This window comes from Peromyscus californicus, unplaced genomic scaffold, assembly GCF_007827085.1.
Source record: "Peromyscus californicus insignis strain IS unplaced genomic scaffold, ASM782708v3 Scaffold_23__1_contigs__length_62951481, whole genome shotgun sequence".
Lineage (NCBI taxonomy): Eukaryota > Metazoa > Chordata > Mammalia > Rodentia > Cricetidae > Peromyscus > Peromyscus californicus.
In genome coordinates, this window is record NW_026294534.1 from 10865355 (window position 1) to 10887539 (window position 22185).

At 41.9% G+C, this 22185-nt stretch overlaps 1 protein-coding gene across 2 annotated transcripts in view; it reads right to left on the reverse strand.

Moving 5' to 3' along the window:
* Nucleotides 1–22185, reverse strand: part of Csmd1 (CUB and Sushi multiple domains 1) — a 1596844-nt gene that overhangs the window by 94752 nt on the left and 1479907 nt on the right. For both annotated transcript variants that reach the window (XM_052751771.1, XM_052751770.1), the window contains exons 42-47: nt 21443–21631; nt 13065–13242; nt 11024–11169; nt 10271–10351; nt 9213–9326; nt 1717–1905 (exon numbers count right to left, since the gene is read on the reverse strand). In XM_052751771.1, coding sequence (XP_052607731.1) covers nt 1717–1905; nt 9213–9326; nt 10271–10351; nt 11024–11169; nt 13065–13242; nt 21443–21631 — 897 coding nt within the window. The remainder of the gene's footprint in view (nt 1–1716; nt 1906–9212; nt 9327–10270; nt 10352–11023; nt 11170–13064; nt 13243–21442; nt 21632–22185) is intronic.

Sequence of the window (22185 nt, forward strand, 5' to 3'; positions counted from 1 at the left end):
AGCCCTGACTTTTCTCTTTATAGAGAAATACCTGAAGTCTGAGCAATGCAAGTCATGAGCCTCTGTTAGCTTGACAGAAGCCGTGGTTGTCATCTTTCTGGTCTACTCTCTAGCCCTTGGTCTTGGTTGTGGTCTGGCCATATGGAGACAATACCAGACTGTAAGCAATTAGTGAAAAACTATTGATAAGGATTTTGCTCCTGAAATTTGGAAGCATGAAAGTATTGTGTTCCATAGTCCAGTGGAAGTGAAATGGAGGAGACACATAAGCTTGCAACAATCCCCTTGCTGTGGGATGTTCTGTATGGCATGTGTTGCTCTGATTGGTCAATAAATAAAACACTGATTGGCCATTGGCTAGGCAGGAAGTGTAGGCGGGACAAGGAGGAGAATAAAGCTGGGAAGTAGAAGGCTGAGTCAGAGAGACACTGCCATCCTCCACAATGAGAAACAGCATGTGAAGATGCCGGTAAGCCACGAGCCATGTGGGAAGGTATAGATTAATGGAAATGGATTAATTTAAGCTGTAAGAACAGTTAGCAAGAAGCCTGCCACGGCCATACAGTTTGTAACCAATATAAGTCTCTGTGTTTACTTGGTTGGGTCTGAGTGACTGTGGGACTGGCAGGTGAGAGAGATTTGTCCTGACTGTGGGCCAGGCAGGAAAACTCAAGCTACATCCCCTTATCAGTATTTACTTATGATTCAAATAGGTATATACACCTATACTTGTGTGAATAAATTCACAGAGACAACAGCCTGTGTGGCACTGTTTTCCTTTGTGTGTGTTTTGTTTGTTTGTTGTTTCTGGGTATAACATTGAGAGTTTCATTTCCAATATAGCCATCTGCAGAATGTGACTCCTGTGGGTCAATCCACACGAGTGATTTACTTCTCATGTTCCATCAAGTGAATGATACTCATGGAAACACACAAAATCAAATAAAATAATTTTTATCACCGTATATATTATTGTTAATCTGAACCTAATGACAAATCTATGGAACATGAGAAAACCCTGTGATCTTGGGCACACATAACTGGGTACAGATCTACTTTGCTTAGAAATGATGAAGCTTCTGAAACACTGGCCTTGGTTCCAACTCAGCTGATTATCCAGTTACCTACACTGGTATATTAAGGTGCTGTACAAAACCAAAGCACTTGTTTTGTTGATGTTGAAAGCAGCATCATTGGGCATCAAATTCACCCAATTTCACTATATAAAATAACTCTGTAAAGACATTGGTAACATTTACCACTTAGGTGTCTATATGAGCCACTCATTTCTAGAAAAGTAGACATTTGGAGTGATAAAAGTCTTCTGGAAGAACTCTTAATTGTCCTGCAGTACCTAGAAAACCCATGTCTGTCTGTCTGTCTGTCTGTCTGTCTGTCTGTCTCTCTCTCTCTCTCTCTCTCTCTCTCTCTCTGACACACACACACAAACACACACACACACACACACACACACACACACACACACACACACACACACGCCTGCAGAAAAACTGCAACATAAACAACACCATAGCATTGTTTGAAGGTCACCTGATATCTGAGAAAGCTCAAGTCTTATCTTGATTCATTTGTGCTATGGCTGTTGTGGGAAGATGTAATTAGACAAATCTGACCCATCTTGGCACTGAGACATTAAGATGGTGTTTTCATTAATGAGACTCATGGCGCTGAGACACGCACACTGAAGAGGCTTACCATCAAATACTTCCAATGCATCAAATTGCTTTTCACTTTGAAATGTGTCCACAAAGAGAGTAATGTTAAAGTTTGGCTCCACTTTAATACTCCAAGCGCATGTTTGGGAATTAAAATAGTTGCCTGGATACCCCGGACTGAGGATCACTCCAGAAGATTCTGTTCGTACTTCATTTGCTGGACATTGTGCTAAAGAGAAAGAGACAGTTAGAGGTCTGCATTAACACAATGAATCCAACGCTGATGGGATAGATTCTGTCTTTCTACACAAGATCCCATGAAAGGAGAAGACAGTTTGTTGAGCTCTGACTACACTTAATACAGGACAAGGATCCCTCAGAGAGAGGTAGCATCATAACGAATAGTGTGTGCTTTCCACTGCATCTACATAACACTGGCCGTTGAACCTATGGACCACCCTGACGAGGCCTCATGAATTTTTATCACAGCAACACAAGCCATCTCAATGCAAAAGTAAAGACCAATATCTCATCTTCAATACAATATAAAACAATATAGCTCTTTATAAAAAAAAAAATCCCACTTCTATTCTGACCCTCGTTATACTTGGATAAATAAAATCTAAACATTTGATATGACCATCTAGGGATGACAAGACTCAGTGAAAACGATGTCAAAACCACCCTGGACTGTTTGCTACCATTTCCAGCAGGACCCATGATCTCCAAAGTAAAATACTTTTTACTGAAACACTAAGATACTACAAGTTTAGTGACCCATTTTCTCTTCAACCTTCTATTTTGATCCAGCTACTTCTAGGCTAATTAAGAAAATTTTAATGTAAAAATCACCAAAAGAATTCCTTAATGCTATCTCTCATTGCTGAATTAAGTTATATTACAGAAATGCTTTCTTACAGAGTTGCAAAGAAACCCCCAATCAGCTATAGCACATAAAAAGTGATGCACCAGCATTCTTCATAGAATTTAAGCAGATCAGTACCCAGATTTTCCCAAAGACAATGAGCATTTGTCAAAGACGGGCATCTCATTTGGTGGGTTTTCCCATTTTAATGAGCTAACTGTGTGTTATTATTTACACATGCATTTCAATATGAAGACACTTCTCAAACAGGAGGGAAAAGCTTGTAAAGTGTCATTCCTAAGTATTGTCTTTGAAGGTTGCCCATTCAGAGTCTAACTGAAATGTTCCTTACAGTTCAACAGACTTTTAGACAAAAAAAAAAAAAAAAAAAAAAAAACCAACAAAAAAACCATATGCAATTAAATCTACCACAGAATCCTTTAGAAAATATTATAGATCAAAGTCCTAAAATATTCACAGTATAAACTAATTACAGTAATGATGCTGAAAGTAATTCCAAATGGAAGTCATAGACAGCACTTGGTCAAAAGTGCTATTTTCCGAAGTGATGGTGATGATACAATTAGCTATCAAATGGGGCTGGCACCTTCCAGGGATAGTGTTTTCAATGAGAAATGTTCCCACAGGTTCAGGCCTTTGAACATTTGATCCACAGTGGTGATACTGTTTGGGGAAGCTACGGAGGTACAATGTGCTGGAGGAAGTACGTCACTGAGGGTAGGCTCTGGGAATATATAGCCATGCCCTACTTCCTCTTGTTACTTATGCTGCTTTGGATTTGCCACAAAGGTGTGATCTCTCTGCTCCCTATCCCTGCTGCCATGCCACCCCACCATGATGGACTCTCCCTCCTCACCACAGTGGACTCTTGTTCCTCTGGAATCATTAGTCAAAATAGGTTTTCTTTCATCAGTTGCTCTTTGTGTGCGTTTTTGTTTGTTTGCTTTTTTTTTTTTCACAATGACAGAAAAGGAACAAATAAAAAGGAGAAACTCTTGCACTGACATATCAGCTGAGTTCTACTCATTTTAGTTAAGGTGGGAGAAAATGGAAAGAACAGGCTCAGGTCAGTGAGCACTCTGGTTTATTGTTCTGAGAAAACTTTGTTCATTAAAACATGGAATCCAGCATGCCCAGCAGAACTGTGTCTTCTTGCTAAGCTTTTGAACACATACTCTATGACCTTGAGCTAAGCATGCCCAGTTATCTGAAGTGTTAATCTAATTAATCTTATCAATAAAAAATCTGGAGTCAAATATTGGGGTAAGACTGAAAGATTGGAGAACAAGGAGCAGTCACCAGTTGCTTCCTACCTCTCTTGTTCCTCTGGCCAAAAAGACCAAGATCCTCTTTCAGCCCCACCCTACTACTTCCTGTCTCCCCTCTCTACAGTCCTCCAAACCTCTATGGTCAGCTAGTGGCTAGCTCTGCCTTCTGACTCCAAGCAACCTTTATTTGTCAAAACACAATCAAAATAGCACACAACAGTTATCCACCTTCCAGCTTTCTTCTTGAACTATAACCTCAAACTGAGTATGTTCCATAATGTATGCCTGTGCTAAGTATGCACAGGAATGTAACCACACCTCATATGCTTTCATATAGGAATACAAATAGGTTCCTGTAATTAAAAACTCCCTATGATTCTGTCCTTGGGAGATACCTTTGCTTTGGAAATATTCCTACTATCCCCCTTGCTTCCTGTAGGTAGCAAATTGCTTTACTATTTCATCTTCTGTTGTACATTCAGTCTTCGTGCTAAGATGCAAACCCATTCATTCAGTCACAAGGTCATTTGGTAAAATTTACTTTGCCCATTGGACATGCCGATATTTTTAAAAAGAACAGGGCACATAGATTGGGTTTTGTGTCTGTGCACACCTGTGTGGGCTTGAGAATACAGTCCCAGGGATTTCATGGACCTGTTTTCATGTTGTAGTGAGAGCCAACACTTCTTCTGTCTCTGCTATAAATAGAGGGTTGTAACAGCTACCCCTCAGGGTTAAGCGAGATGTGGCAGAAGTAAATGTCTTTCTTAAATAGAAGGTGCCATATGGGCAGAGGTATTATAGAAACTGAAAATGTTCTGGCTACATACCCTCCTTTTCTCGACAGGCAGGTGCTACCAAGTAGAGCCTGTTCTCTGTGTTTCACTGGGGAAATATTCAGCCAGGCTTCCACCTTGTATATCCTACCACTGCAACTAGAGTTTTAAATGACACTGAACTTCAGACCATCTGGAACTAGAAAACTTTGCAACGAGTTGCTGAATGCCACCTGGAAAGCCATGGTCACCTCCAGGGCTGGGGCACAGAGCAGCTATCCAAATCGGAAGCAGCCTTGAGCAGACTCATTCTTATTCCTTCTGTTTTTAAAATGTTTTCATTGCTTAGCAGAGAAGATAAAATGAAAATATAAGCAAAGTCTTTTTTATCAAGTTCCTTGTAACACTTAATGCTTTATTTCCAGACACAAATATTATTTTAAAAAAAATATTTGAATGAATTTCCCAATCAACCCAAATGTCCCTGTTTCTTCCTGTCTGCCCTGCTGATTCCTGGGAACTTACTCCTTCCTGGAAGCTGCTGTAAACTGTTGCCAGGAGCAACTCAGCTAGCATGAAGGTTCCCACTCCCTCCAGAGGGTGAGCATCTCAGTTCTCCAGCAGCAATGATACCTTTACAGCCCCCTGCACCTCAAAAGACATTTGACAAAACTTCTGCTATGGGAGGGGCCATCAGAGATATCTCATAAAGGAGTTTGCCTGCAACTGGAACTAGCTCCTCTGGGCATGCACATGGCATACTCAGTTATTTTTATTTATTTATTTTTAGGAAAGATCAGTTGTGAGGCTTAAAAACATGAAGCATTTTGTTTAACACATCTTTGAGGGCATAACAAAAATAGTTTAGGATTAGGAACTTGAACTAGAATTTCTGGTCATTAACTCCTTAGCGGGGTGTGGTGGTGCATTCCTTTAATGCCAAGACTCTGGAGGCAAAGGAAGGCAGATCTCTGTGAGTTCTACCAGTTTGGTGTACATAGAGGTTCCAGGATAGCCAAGGTGACATAGAGAGACCCTCAGAAAAACAAAACCAAGCAACAAATAAAAAAGACTAATTCCTGCCAGGCAAGGGAGTGCACACTTCTAATCCCAGCACTCTGTGGGTTACAGCAGGAAGATTTTAGTGCACTCAAGGCTAGCCTTGTCTAAATAGCTACTTTCAGGTAACCAGGGCTACATATGAGACACTGTCTCAAAAACTAACAATAATAAAATAAAGAAAGAAAGAAATGTAATTAAAATTAATATGGTAGACAAGGTCATGAGTTTGAGAAGGAGTTGGGGGAGGTTCATAGCAAGTTGGAATGGGAGAGGGGGGACTGAAAACGGTGTAAATACAGAAGTCATGTATGAAATTCTGAAAAAAAATATTAAGAAAACTAAAAACAACAACAACATCAAATGCCTAGGGGATGAGAGAATGCTGAAAAACAGCAAGACCCTAAGAAAAGGGGAGACTATCACCCAAAGCCTATGGGGGTAGGGCTGTGGGCATGGGGAAAGAACACTGCACTCAACACCCTTCCAAGTGCGCTCCCTCTGATGCCTCCAGAGGAATGTCATCACCAAACAGACTTGGGCTCCTTTTAGTGAACACTGACCAGTTACGTTTCTATTTGTTTTCTTTTGCCTTTTTGAGACAGAGTTTCTTATGTAGACCCGGCTGGCCTCACACCTACTTCTGCCTCCTGGGTACTGGGATTAAAGCACTCCGACCCAGATGTATGTTTCTAAATTTTAAAGATATTTTCCTTTGTGTGTGTCAGAAAGAAAGAGAGATGGAGGGATGGGGAGAGTGGGAGGAGAGAGGCACATGCACTAGAGCGTTGTGTGGAGGTCAGAGGACAAAGACCAGGAGTTGATTCTCTCCTTTCACCATGTGGGACCCAGAAATCCAACTCAGGTAGTCAGGCTTGGTGACAAGTACCCTTACACACTGAGCCATCTTGCTGGCCCGAGTCTATTTTTAATGCACATTCTGAAGACTCCTGTGAGCTCCTAGTGGTCTGTAGGATGAAGCCACTTTTCAGTTAAGGCCTCTTAAAAGCCAGGCTCTGAGAGAGCCAGCTCTCTTACCACCTTTTCCCTAAAGTACCCACAGGGCAAGCTGCTCCTTTTTCTTGGGTACCATGCATCTTGTTCTGCTTCTTGTTCAGTCTCCCTTAAAACACCTTCTGCCCTCACCCCCGAACATGGGAAGTCCTAATGTGCTGCCATCTCTCACTCAGTTTTTCCCTGAATAAAGGTAGAGTTTGGACATGATAGTAAATTCTCAGCACAGACTGCAACCTTCCAGAGCTCAGCCTGCAGCCCTCCCCATTACCCTCCCCACAAACTGTTGGCAGCTTTCAGGGAGCTGTTAAGAGTGTATATAATATTTGAAGAAGTGAGATTCGAAGTGAACATGATTTCCCATCAAGAATTTATTGAGGGACTGACCCCCACTTGAGCCCTACAAAATAATTAGAAAACAGAGAAAGATTATAAGTAAGTGCTTAAGTGATTAGGGTCGGGTAAAAGACAGGCATCTGAGCCCTTTCAAAATAATGAGTTGCTCAGAGAAGCACAACTAAGATTGTTCTCATCTCTTTTTAACGGATTTGCTCCAGAAGAAAAAAGAACCCAGGGCTGTTGGGAACATTAGTTAGAGAGTTGGGAGGTCACAGGCTCCTCACCTCCAGACAGAGTCAAAGTTGAGATTGTGGAAAATCGGGTGCACAGGTGGTAGATGTGCAGAGAACCGAGAAAATGGCTTCACAGTGGTGTGGACTTACTCTGTTTTGGGGATAGACGTGAGTTCAATTTCATTTCAGTAGAAACCAAGTTAATCTGGACAGGACAATATAACAACAAAGGAGTGTTCCTCATTCTGTGAGTGGAATACAAAACAATACATGTGCCTTTTCTGGGCTTTTTTTAAGCCCTCCATCCTAAAAAACTTGGAGGTTAGAAAGTACCTTTAAAATGTGACGGTTTGTCTATAAGTATAAAATGGCCAAAGTTCAACAGTATAAGTTCTCTCAACTTAAGAAGAGAATTCCAAGACCATCAACACCATGCCAATATAGTAGAGGCACCCCGTTTACCCAAGAAAATGACTCAGGTCTCCTAACTCTATGCCCTAGCTTGGCATCTGAGCACTTAAAGGATGAAGATGCATCGTGGTTTCATCCACTGGTCATGGAAAGTCACTTTGCCTGGAGCAGACTGCTCTCCAATGCAGTAGCTTCCCAATAGTGTGAGCTCTCTGTGTTTAGTGATTCTGAAGTTACATTTTTTGAGTGATGTAAGGCATTGTGAACATTCAGTGGTCATTCATTCCTAAGTGCAGCCCATTTTCTACGTTGTTGGCGGTGGTGACCTGTTCTCAATGTGACACGGGTGCTCCATCATCAAGTCTCAAGGCCCTGGATATTATTAGATAGCCAGACAAAACCCATGTATGAGTATGTTCTGCAGTGCAGAGAAACCACATGTGAGGTACACATATGAGAAACTCACCAGATATTCACAAGTGCTTTTAGCCTCTTCAAAAGCACACAAGTAGCTGGCACCCTTGTGTGTGATGGGTAAAGGAAAGAGACATACCAATCACTTGAGAAGCCCTTTCTGGGGCTCTGATCCCTTGACAATGCTCTCCCTGCTGTTTCTTCTTCCTGGTGCATAGCATAGCCACATTCCAGAACAGGGTGAGTCCTGCTCTCAAAGGCTCCCTATCAGAACTGTGATTATTTAGAATAAGTTGAAAACAATGGTAGTGAACAAGATAGTATGTTTGACCTCCATGGACCATCTAAGGCTGTTTCTTCCCACTGTACTTGAAAGTGGTCCCTACTAAATTATATTTCTTTTTTTTTTTTTTTTTTTTTTTTTTTTTTTGGTTTTTCAAGACAGGGTTTCTCTGTGTAGCTTTGCGCCTTTCCTGGTACTCGCTTTGGAGACCAGGCTGGCCTTGAACTCACAGAGATCCGCCTGGCTCTGCCTCCCGAGTGCTGGGATTAAAGGCGTGCGCCACCACCGCCCGGCCTAAATTATATTTCTTAAGTGAACCAAGAAGCACAGTCTAGAACTCTGTTCTTTTATTGTAAATTATCCAAGTCCCAGTTAGATATGGTCAGTTTATGCTAGATGCATATACAAAACCTAAAGTGGATATATTCCATTGTTTATACATTTTTATACACAAAGGATTCAACACCAGATGCCTAAATCTAGGTGAAGTATTGACAGGGAAATCCCAGGATGCTCAGTTTGCTTGAGATGGACCCAAAACATGAGGCAGATTACAGAGATGTAGAGAAGGGCTGTAACATCAGGGATGGATATCAGCTGCTCTTTGATATTTATTTTTTATTTAATATTTAATATTTTAATTTTGCTGTGTTTGAACATTCCCATGATGCATTGGTTGAAAAGAGTGTGACTTAGATTTATTTTTGAGGGTGGGCTAAAGGTCAAAGAGTCATTCAATACCTCTGTTGGCAGCTTGTTTACATTGTGAAACTGACTCAGCACAAACCTGGGTCAAATTCAAACCCATCCTCAGAGACTGTCAGAGCAACCCATGCAGCAGGACCTGACCTACCTTCACAGGTGGGTGGAGAGCCTTGGAACTGGAGCTGTGAGCTGAGTTTGCATGTCAATGTGTCGCTCCCAGACAGCGTGTACCCAGGGTGGCACTGGTACTTCACAAAGTCCCCTGAAAGAATCAACCCAACACCCTGGGATCGACATTCCTGGAACATTTGACAGGTGTGACCGCATAATGAACTATAATAGTTAGCAAACCATTTCAGAAAGAGTGTCTACATTCACTTTATGTATGTCTTTAAAAAGTCAAATTTTCAGCTCTTAGTTTATAAAATTTAATATTACTAAAAAGAGACCATATCTAGCTGTCCTTTTCCTTGGCCAATGCAACCATTTGTCCCACTTTCCAAATGCCTCCCTAAATAAACAGAGGTGCCACAGTTGTTTGGGATCTAAGCAAGGCTGTGGCATGGCATGTGAGAATGACTTCAGTAGACCCAGCAGGGCTTGCCCATGATCCTGGCCAGGGAAACACCATGGTTCATTTAGTCTAGCCATCATGAGTAGAGCAGGAACTGGACAATGTAATTTGACCAGCGTTCTGAAGCAAGGTATGATCACAGGAATATGGATTTGTGATTAAGACTGAGAAATCCTGGGTTCTAATAATTACACTGTCACCTACGTAGTGGCTGGGTTCCTAAGAGGACCAGGTGAGGACCAGCTGACTAATAGATGAAACCATGACTAAAAACAAAGCAACAGTAACATTTATAAATAAAAGTTTCTGAATAAAAGATTTATAATAATTATCATTAAGTACATACTACCAGACTTTTCATTTGAAGGTTATCACTTACAGTTAACTACCTTTTAAGACAGATTCTGAGAACTTAAAAGAAAAATAGTAGTAATCTCACAGAGCAAAAGACTTAAAATGACAAGATCAAAACCTAAACTAAGTCATTTGGTCCATAGTCTCTACACAAGGCTCCACAGTGTCTTGGGCCAGCTTTCCCGTATGGTTACCTGTTTACCTAAAGTCTGAATCAGAAGAAACTATAAGAAGCCACATCCCATGGTGTGGAACAAAAGAAAGCAAGGACATATTACCTATTTCAAAGTCCTCGTCTTCTGTAAGCAGGTCAGCCTGTGGCACTGCTGGGGGAGGTGGGCACCGCTTCAGTTGAAATGCTACCATGGGTTTATGAAAGAGGATAACAGCCGTGGTTACCTTTGCTGAACGATCAAGTTACAAGGCTATGTACATGTGTAAATCACTCTCTCTAGGAGCTCATGCTGACTGTTAAATGCCTAGTAATACCTGAAGTTCAGGGGTTGAAAGCATCCAATTAGAATGATCTCTACTCTCCCTCTTTTGGAAGCCACCATTGAAATTACCCCATCACATCCTGGCTAGGTTAGTAAGCTTATCCTTCTCTTTGTCCTGAGGAATGTCTTAGGGGCACAGGAGACTAGGGACTGGTGACCTTTCCCTACTGCTCTCAAGGACATCATGAGGTTAATGTTGTCCCATTGGTCATTATATGATGGTTTCTATGACATTTCTTTAGAGTTAGGAACATATGGACCCGCACAAAAGTCAAGTGTATCACCATTGTCTGTACAACAGGATCTCACTTATAATTATGTAGCAATGAATGAACCCCAACTAGCTACCGACATGACTTAATGAAATGAACTGACAAAAGAGGTACTGTCCCCCACAAAAGGCTTCCAGGACACTCTGGCATCCATGTGGGACACTCCAACAGGCTCTGAGATAGTTGGAAATAAAGTGCGTGGGCATGGTGGGGAGCTTTCCTGGGACTCTATGCCCAGCCACTGAAGCAGAAATACACTGACCATGAAAATTGAGGACAAAGAAGCCTCCATTGGAGAAATCACTGTGGAATTTGAGCAGGACCTGGTTGGTGGAGCTGTATGCTGTCTCGAGGGCAGTGTTCCCACTGAAGACTCCGAGCTGAGGTGAGTTCTGGTCAGGACCATCCCTGGGAAAGAGAGTGGGCCACCAGAGGAAGAAGTTCAGTGTTATAGCTGAGACTGTGCAGCCAGCTCCCCAATATGGTCAGGAAGAATACAGGGCTGATCTAAAAAGGCCAGTGCACACTGGACTCTTCAGGGACCCTGCCATGACCAACAACTTCATTTTAAGGTGCACATGGTAGCCACTTCCTTATGACTAATATTTATAAAAAAGTTTTACAGCTGAATTAAAATACTGAAAAATGAAATAAGACATTCCCCTGGCATTGACTCAGTAATAGGATGCTTGGTGTTCAGGAGGTTCACCACCCTGCACTTTCTTTTTCCTTCCTTTTTGTTCTGATTGTGGACAATGGACGTGCATGAGTGGTTAAGACTAGGATTCCATGCAACAGGATCTAAATGAATCTACTGCTTAATGGGACTGCTGCTCTGCTGCCTCGTTGTGGAGCAGCAACTCCCAGTATCTCAGCTCCACAGCCACTAGCTCGGCTTCTCAGAACCTCCCTCCAATATCTGTCATTGCAGCCTGAGAAGGTAGCTTCCCCTGGGCCCTGCAGCTGCATCGGCCACAGTGACTCTCCTGCTTAAATCCTGTTATGTGGTTCCCCCTGCATTTTAGATAAAATGTTAAGGCCCTGTAGTATCTGTTCCTTCTGGCCTAGACTCCTTTCCCTTTCTCCTGGAGCTGTAATAAGAATTCAGCCACATCATATGCTCCCCCACATATATCACACACAGGCAGATACACATAGACACTCAATAGGCACATACATTCACAAACAGACTATATATATATATATATATATATATATATATATATATATATATATATATACACATACACACACAAAACAGTCATACATACAACACACATATGAAAACTATATATTCATATACAGAAACAAGTAGACATAGATACAGGCATGCAATAAGTATTCATTTATAAACACACACACAAGAACATGGACATACAATTACACACAGATAGACCACATATGTAGAGACATACACATACAAATACATACACATCATTTATCATACATCACACATGCACATGTACAGGTCGCCTGTAATTTCAACAGTGCTACCTTCCTGGTAACCAACGGATACCTTCTGGCTCTCTCATCATAATATTCATTTCAGCCTCCCCTTTGAATTGCACCTGAGATCTTTAAGGTGTAGCTTGTCATTTCTCCAGGTCCTACCTAGTAGATTCATGTTCATTATATTCTGGCCCAGGTTCCTCTGCAAGGCTCATGGAAACCCAGCCCTGTACAATCCAGGTTGGGGAATGCCCTGAGGAAACACTTCTTAGTGTTCTTTCATTTCATGCATTCATTCAGGGGAAAACACATTACAGCTTTTCTTTGAATATATACATATATGTATGTATGTATATGAATACACACGTATACAAACACACACACACACACATATATATATATACATATATATATATATATGTATATATATATATATATCCTTTAAAACTATGGGATAAGACAGGTACAGTTGCATACAGCTATACTTCCAGCACTCAAGAGGCTGAGGCAAGAAGACCTCCATGATTTCAAGGCTAGCCTAGGTTGCAGAATAAGATCTTATTTCAAAAAAATTATCAATAATGCAATTAAAGCAAAATGTGAAATGAATTAATCATCACTGTTCCTATACATTCATAAAATCTGGTTATTTCTATCTTATAGCAAACTAGATATATGCCTTGGAATTTCCTCAGTATAGCTTGATTCTGTTGGTGCATTCTATCTTCAAGAGCTACATGGACAGATCATTATAAACAGATCATTTATAAAGCAACCCAACAAATTGGAGGCAAGTGCCAATCCAGAACATCCTGCCACCAGCGGGGACTTCCATTTCCTGGAAGGAGTCATACCAGACAGCGATGTAGTCATTCACAGCTTCCGTCTGCAGCAAGGTGAAGTTGATGTACACTCCATGTCCGGGAGGGACTGTGACCAGCCACAGGCAATCCTTCAGAATTGGGTACTCATCCGGAAACCCAGGGGAATAAATGGTACCATTCTGTGATGTCACATTATACCCACAGGGAGCTGAAAAGGGAGACATTGGCAATGAACCAGGATGGTTGATTTGTCAGAAGTAGGTCATGATTCTGGTGTCTAAAGCCAAAATTTCCCCCTTGTAAAAAATAACTGAAATATTTCTCACACTTCTTTGTCAAACTTACTCCTCTAAAATCTGGAAACTTCAGGACAATTATACCTATAAGTTATCTCAGTCTCATTTAATATATTCTCCAATTCTTTAAAATCCCTCAGGATAGTCATTCCCATACGATTAAAGAAATCCTGCCAGTCATTGCCTGTAGCTGAGCTGATAATCCATTGGGCTGTCCACTGCAATGGCTTATGCGGAAATCAGACATAAATAGGGAACTAAGTGGTTTTGTTTTCTGTCACTTTGCTAAAGCCTATTTAAGCCCCCCAAAGAGTGGCAGTTAAGCCTATTCGCCTCAAAACAAAGACATTATCATTTCTTTGCAGATCTGTACCTGAGGAAGGAAGATAAACTTTCTTAAGTACACTTCACAAAAATGTGGCCAAATCTAATGGCGTTTGTTTATGTGGAGATGCACCCCCTGATCTATTTTGACTGTCCTTAAAATTAATGGATTTTGTTGCCAAAGCAATTACTTCACTTCTGGAAAAGTGAGATGAACACATAACGCAAGAGCCTGAAGTACATGTGTTTGCTTTCTTCGGCCTTGATAAAGACCATGACTAAAAGCAACTTGGAGAGGAAAGGTTTTGTTTGAGTATACAGTTTACAGTCCACCATGATGGAAAGCCAGGGCAGAAACTCAAGGCAGGAACCGACGCAGACAATGGAGGAACACTGCTTATTGGATTGCGTCCCCAGGCTTGCTCAAATTAGTTTTTATATAGAATTCAGGCCACTTGTTGAGGGATAGCACCACTCACAGTGGACTAGGCCCTCCCACATCAATTGTTAGTTAGGGCATTTTCTCCATTAAGATCCCTTCTTCCCAGATATGTTTAGGTTTGTGTTCAGTTGAGCAAAACCAATCATTATGCTTCATTCAAATGAGTACAGCAGTGACAGGCACAAGCCAACTTTGAAGTCACACCAAAGGCAGGAAATTTGGTCACCATCAAGAATTTTTCATGATTATCAAATTTTTGTCACAAAAATTTTAGAATTTAGGTGCAATAAAGACATGACACAACACACACACACACACACACACACACACACACACACACACACACACACCCCGCACACACACACACACACGAGAGAGAGAGAGAGAGAGAGAGAGAGACAGACAGACAGACAGACAGACAGACAGACAGACAAAACAGACACACACAGAGAGACAGAGAAAAAGGTTTATCTCAAGATGATAGTAGACTCAAAGTCCTGAGATACCATGTACCTGAGCCATCATAGCAGTCACATGCTGGTTTCAATAAAAGATCAAAGAGACTGAAACAACTCAAGATGTTGACAAACCCACCACCGGAGAAGAGAAAGAGCCATGCAGAGCTTTCTAGAAATTTGACAGTGGAATGATTTAGTGGGTTTTGGAGTCAGACAAGCCATGATTTCAAACATAACAGAGCAAACATCCTTCAGTGCCACAGTTTTGACCATCAGTGGGTGAGGGCTAGAGCCAGCTTAGACCTGGGATCTATAAATGTGCCTCACACCACACAGCCCTCACCAGCCGCTTACTGTCCCTGAGAATGGAGCTCCCTCCCCCTCCAGGCTTCCTTACTGAGCTATGTTCTACATGGGCAGCCTGTGCATTTCTCCTGTCTAGCTGTCCAAGTAGAGTTGGCTTTTCCTTGCAAATCCAACTCACTGTCACTGCATCCTTATAGTCTTCTCTGCAAATCTTGTTGGCTCATCTAGGATGTGGTTCCAGGATCTTCCCCATAATTCTGTTGAACATGGAAGGCACCCCTTCCTGCTCCTGACAGCCTCCCTCCACTAGCCTTTGCTCTGCCGAGAGATCTCTCTTCTTAGTGGACAATAAGGAGATGATGGTCAATAGATGACTTAGTACTGCACACATTACAGGGACTGGCTGCAACAGCATACTTACATGTTCATGGGTGTTACTTCCTGTTGACATATATCTCAATATCCCTTGTACACTTTTGCTTTCTGATTTGATCCTAACATTATATTATGACCACTCAATATATAGGATCATTTCCCATTGGATACATAGGTAGTACACAGATACTATGCAGGCATATCACCCAGACATATAAAATAATAATAAAATAAATTTTAAGATACTGGCAAATGTAATGATATATTGTGTCTTCCAATATATTGTGTCCTCCAATATATTGTATATTGTATACCCTAATAAAACTTATCTGGGGTCATAGAACACAACAGCTACTAGATTAGACATAAAGGCCAGACAGCAATAGCACACACCTTTAATCTTATTATTCAAGAGGCAGAGATCTGTCTGGATCTCTGTGAGTTCAAGGCCACAATGGAAACAGCCAGGCATGGTGACACACACCTTTAATCCCAGCATTTGAGATCTCATGTATTTGCTTGGGAAGGATACACGCCTTTAATCCCAGGAAGTGATGGCAGGAAGAAGAAAGGTATATAAGGTGTGAGAACCAGGAACTAGAGAGGCTTCTAAGCTTTTAGGCTTTTAGCAGCAGTTCAGCTGAGATCCATTTGGGTGAGAACTCAGAAGCTTTCAGTCTGAGGATTCCTGGAAACAGAGTCGGATGAGGAGTTGTCCAGGTGAGGTTGGCTGTGACTTGTTCTGCTTTTCTGGTCTTTCAGAATTCACACCAATACCTGGCTCCAGTTTTTTTATTATTATTATTAATAAGATCTTTTAGTAATTTGTGTTACAGGCAAATTTAGACTATTTTTGTAACTACAAATGATACCTTTACTATTAAGTTACATGTAATTTAATAAATTGTAGTTTTAAAGCATATATTGATAGTTGTAATGATTTTTGAGCTGACTTCTATGCATTTATGTTAGTGGCAACAAAAAAAATTCTCCACCCATAAGCAATCACACCTTGAGCTGGGGTGATGTGAGTGGCTGCAATCCCAGCACTGAGGAAGCAGAGGCAGGAGAACACTTGGAGATTGAGGGCAGCCTGAATTATATAGGGAGAGAAAGAAAGAGAGAGAAAAGAAAGGAAGAAAGGAGGGAGGGAGGGAGGGAGGGAGAGAGAGAGGGAGGGAGGGAAGAAAGGAAGGAAGGAAGGAAGGAAGGAAGGAAGGGAGGGAAGGGAGGGAGGGAGGGAAAAAAGGAAGGAAGGAAGGGAGGGAGGGAGGGAAAAAAGGAAGGAAGGAAGGAAGGAAGGAAGGAAGGAAGGAAGGAAGGAAGGAAGGAAGGAAGGAAGGAAGGAGAGGGTTGGGGAAGAAGGCAGGGAGGGAAGAAAGTAATCACGATGACTTAACATGTAAAGGTTTTATGTAATCCTGACCTCCTGAGTTCATTTCTCAAAACCCAGGTAAAGTTGGATAGAACCAACTCCACAAAGTTGTCTTCACATAAGTGCCATGGCACATGTACACAAGTGTGTGGAAAGGCCCAGGAACAATAATAAAAAGCAGGACAGAAATGCCTTCAGTTTCTTATTCAGACATTTTTCATGTATGTGCTTTGGTAGGTAAGACTTCAGAGCATAGTTTATACTCAGATAAACTAAAAGTATACCCATCGTATTTGGCAGATTCTTATGCAACATAACCTATAAATATTTTCAGCATATTAATATGAATTGATTTAATGTATTAACATCTAGCATTAACATCTAGCACTATTCAGTAGGATGGTCTGAACTGAACAATTTGTAATGCAGATACACGGAAGTCACTCCAGTACCTATATTTTCCTTCTGAAGTTTTTTGGGCCTCACAGGGTTGGACCCCTGAAGACAGTGTTCAAAGTACCTGCCCTGCACAAACAAAGAGAGTGTTCCTGCTCTGCACTGAAGTAGAGCCTGGCTGAAGTGGGTGGATTGCTGTGGATATCATTCTGTATAAATAAAACACTGATTGGCCAGTGGCCAGGCAGGAAGTATAGGTGGGACAAGGAGAGAGGAGAATTCTGGGAAGCAGAAGGCTGAGAGAGACACTGCCAGCCGCCATGATGACAAACAGCATGTGAAAATGCCGGTAAGCCACGAGCCATGTGGCAAGGTATAGATTTATAGAAATGGATTAATTTAAGCTATAAGAACAGTTAGCAAGAAGCCTGCCATGGCCATACAGTTTGTAAGCAATATATGTCTCTGTGTTTACTTGGTTGGGTCTGAGTGGCTGTGGGACTGGCAGGTGAGAGAGATTTGTCCTGACTGTGGGCCAGGCAGGAAAACTCTAGCTACAGTGGATGCTGAGGATTAGGAAGGGCATGCTGGGAGAGGGTCAGGTTACAGGATGCTGTGTTCTCTGTGCAGGACAACCCTGCAGCCTTGCAGAGAGTGAGTGACATTGCAACGTCTACAGTCCTTAAGAAACAAGGGCTCTAGCTTTAGCTTTAACAGTTCACAGGCAAAGTGACTTTTGTGTTAAGACTCTAAGCTAATTATTAAAAACTTAATCCAACATGGAGAGGATGCTAAACCTATATTGAACGTTTCTTAGAAAACCCTGTATAGACTTTCTAATTTAATTCAGTTGTTGCATTATGATATAATTTTGTATGGCTGGTATGTTTCAGTGTATTTTAAAGTTCATGCCATTATTTCTGGGAATTAACACACAATGCTGCATTTGATCTTAGCCAGAAGGTAGAGACGTGCGGAACATCCTTGTTCAGTGAAGAGTTTGGCCAGAGAGCCAGGCGTCCTTTTGGGAGGCAGCTCAAGAGCACACAGTAGTCTCTCTGTACGAGCAGTGCACAGCTAGCTTGGTTCAGAAGGACCAACTGGTGGATTTAAGGCAATAGAGCCGTGAGCTGCCCAGGTAGACATCTGTCAGTCATGGCTATGCACATAGCTGCATCAGAAAGGCCTGGCACTGGAACTGGATGGGTTTCCCAAAGTAGGCAGTCAACATCGCATTGACTCCAGAGAGCCACCTAAGATAATTTCAACATCTTTTCCCTGTCATAAACTGCACTGACAAAGTCAGGTTCCCCAATCTCTTGGAAAGAGCCTTGTGTGGTGGCCTCTACAGTGCCAGTGTCAGGAGAGACAGAGAGACTTAGAGCCCGTTGACCAACCAGCCAGTCTAGCTTATCAATGAGCTCTGGGCTCAGTGAGAGATCTTGTTTCAGAAAGAAAGTTAGAAAAAATAAAGTTGAGAGCAGCAAAGGCAACCAAGTCTGTCCTCTGAGCCCCATACGTATTTCTTCACACACATACACACACACATGCATATGCATACTACACTCCGATGTACATAGATATACATTCACATACACATGCATGCACATGCATACCACACTTATGCATAGATATGCACAAAATTAAAATATAAAGAGAATGCCAAAAAATATGGCATCATATTTAAACTGTGCCAAACAATACAGACCATTGATTCTCCATATTAGAGAACTAGGCTTAAAACTAATAAAATACAATATAGGATACTTAATTTCCCTTTAATATTAGTATAAAAATCAATGAGTTGACCTCATATTTGTGAATTAAAAGTATTCAAGTTAAAATCAGAAATCAGAAAAGATTTAAATCCTTGTAATTTCAAAGTAATTGACAGCTGTCAATCTGAGAGGGTGTTATTGCTGGTTCATCCTTTGGTTTACTTTGGTGAAGATGGGGTTGAATACATGGCCTTCTCATGTTCAACGTCTGCTGCACCCTCATCCCTAAGTAAGAGTTTTCAAATGGAAAATAGATGCAAATATTATTTAAAATATCTTAATGAGAAACAAAAATCCAGACACATTACAAAAAACTATTTTATATGAAATTAAATAAGTATTTGAATTTTTAAATACAGCTGAGAGGCTTTCTTAATTTTATCGTTGTTTTTAAGTTATTAGAATGAAAAATATAGGTGAGATGGGTTTTAAAAGCATACCACATACTTTTTTCTTTCCTGCTTCAGTAAAAATTCGCAGCTAGGTACCTTCCCTTCCCCATGAGATAGAGGTTTTTAACATTTCAAAGGCCCGTGGAGTTGGAGATTTCATTATTATTCATTCAAAGGTGCTGCATGTGTAATGCAGGATCCAGGCTTGACAGTAAGCTCTGTGTTGCAGACACCTCCTCATAGATGCCATGGCTCATCAGTTTATTTTACTTTGACATTGCAGAAATGCCTAAGTCATCCTAAACATCAGGAAGCCACAGTGAAGCAGGGCAGTGTAATTTCTGCTCAGAGGCAGCACAGGCTGTGTGGGTACCTCGACCACAGCCGACCACTGCTCAGCATCCTAGGAACTCAAATCACCATGTCACCATCCTGACTGGCTGATGGAGGCAGTCTGAAGACACGGTTGTGCTCCTACCTTTGGCTCTCAGACTACTGAAATAATGTGGGGGCAAGAAACTGACATTTCCCCAGGCATCTCACGCTGGGAGAAGTAAAGTCTGAAACTGGGCTCCAGCCAGAGTCTCACAGTCCTGATAACTTGTAAGACCCCCCTTTTACAAGGGGCTAGAGCTGAGACGACGATGGGACCGTAGTGGTCAGGACCACACCTTGGCAGGGACTACTAATCACCTGTACCTCTTGTTGCCTTCTGTGTAAAACTCAGCCTCATGTCAGGAACCTCAAGAAATCTCTGGATCTCTGTGAGTTCAAGGCCACATTGGAAACAGCCAGGCATGGTGACTCACGCCTTTAATCCCAGAAAGCAGCCTTTAATCCCAGGGAGTGGTGGCAGAAAGCAGAAAGGTTTTATAAGGTGTGAGGACCAGAAACTGGAAGCATTTGGCTGGTTAAGCATTTGGCCTGGTTAAGCATTCAGGCTTTGGGAGCAACATAGTTCAGCTGAGATTCATTCTGGATGAGGACTCAGAGGCTTCCAGTCTGAGGAAACAGGACCAGCTGAGGAATTGGCAAGGTGAGATAGCTGTGGCTTGTTCTGTCTCTCTGACCATCCAGCATTTCACCCCAACAACTGGCCCCGGGGTTTGATTTTATTAATAAAACTCTTTAACATTCATGCTACATCTGGAGGTCACTATTCCTTTATTCCTCATCCCAATGTGACCACAGTGAACACAAAATTTTCACAATTACTTGTTTCTTTAGTTGGTTGACTGAGAAAGGGTGTCCAAGCCTAGCTCCTTAGAGATCCCAGGGCTCAGGTACTGATCCTAATAACTCGAGTCACAACTCACACAGTTAGGCTTCAGTTCTCTGGAAGAATCCCTACTGTGTGCTGCTACTCCTGCTGTGTCCTCCACCTAAAGCGCTCTGCCTCCGAGCAGCGAATACTGTGAGCTGTTCAAGGTCCCCTACGACAATGAACTATTTTCTGCAATACAGATGCACAATGGAATTAATATTAAAGTTGAACAAACAACAGTGTGATGGTTAATCTACACTGTCAACTTGATGAGATTTAAAATCAGCATGGGAACAGCTCTCCGGGCATACCTGTGTGTGTGTGGTGGTGGGGGGGCGGGGTTCTCTAGATTAGGTTAATAGGATGAGCTCTACCCCAAATGTTGGCAGTCCGATCCCGTCGGCAGGGATCCTGGACTGAATGAAAAAGAGGAAGAGAACTGAGTGCCAGCATTCATCATCTCTCTGTGCTTCCTGTCCAGATGCTTTGTGACCAGCTGCCTCGTCTTCCTGCCACTGTGACTTCCTCAGCAGGATGGAAGACATCTTCAAACTGTAGTCACAATAAGCCCTTCCTTAAGTTGCTTTGTCAGGAAATTCACCACAGCAATAAAACAAGTAACTAATAATAAAAAAAGACTTGCCAGGACTAAACCCTGTATCATCGCTGTCCCCTGTAACCTGCTGCAGGTCAAGGAACCTCATCACCTCCCGTTTTCTTTTGGGGCCTGTGATGATTGGCAGGCTCTTGTGTTTGCATTTTCAGTGTTTGCATCTAATACTTTGTTATCTTTATAGTTTCCTCAAGCATAGACTGTACATTCTTTAAACTTCCTATTATGTGATATCTTTTTGAAATATATAGTCTATTTTAGGGAATCTCAATGAGCAAGGAAAGCCCCTGCTGACTGAACTATTGAAGTACTGCATGTTCACTGAATAGTTCCTGCCCTGGGTTTCCTAGGAGAAGCTCAAGGGTCCCCAGGGGAGATGAGGAGCCTACCATCACACCGTGGGAAAGGGTAGTTCCAGTTCCTGTCAGTGCCATGCTGGCAAGTGAGCACAGGATGGCCCAGCAAGATGTAGCCTGGGTAGCACTCAAAGGAGATCGACTGGCCCACGCTGTAGTCTGAGTTGATCATGAACCCGTTCTGGAATGCAGGTGGGTCTGGGCAGTTCTGTAACTCGTAAGCTGAAATGACAAACAGACAGCATCAAGCTCCCAGCAGGTGTCGGCTCAAAAGGGCTATAGAGAAGGCATATAAGTGCAGTAGGCTCCTAAGGATATAAATGTCTAAAAACCATCTCTTCCGTGTTTCAGCTGCCATCCTGAATGAGGCAAGAAATAATTAGTAGGAGGAGAGGTTATAGCCACATGCACTTAGTAAGCACCTAGTGTGTGCATCCGTAGATTCACAACATACACACAAAAGAAACCTGAAAAAGTTTATTCCCTTGGCAAGAAGTCACAGGCACAAACTAAGTTAGAAAGCAAGAGAAGCAATAACCAAAAGGCCTGACTGGAATGCTGAGTGAATGGGGATCTGGTGTTTCTCTCTGAATGTAAGGGAGACACACCACCCATCTCTGTGTTTCCAGATGCGCAGTATGCTCTATTTTGTTTAACTTTATCATTTGGGACAAATAATATAGGAAATCTCCTTCACTTTTTTTATTTTTCAAGAAAAATAGAACTGTAGAATCATGACGCTAGCAATTACTCTTTGCACAATTGCTATAATAACT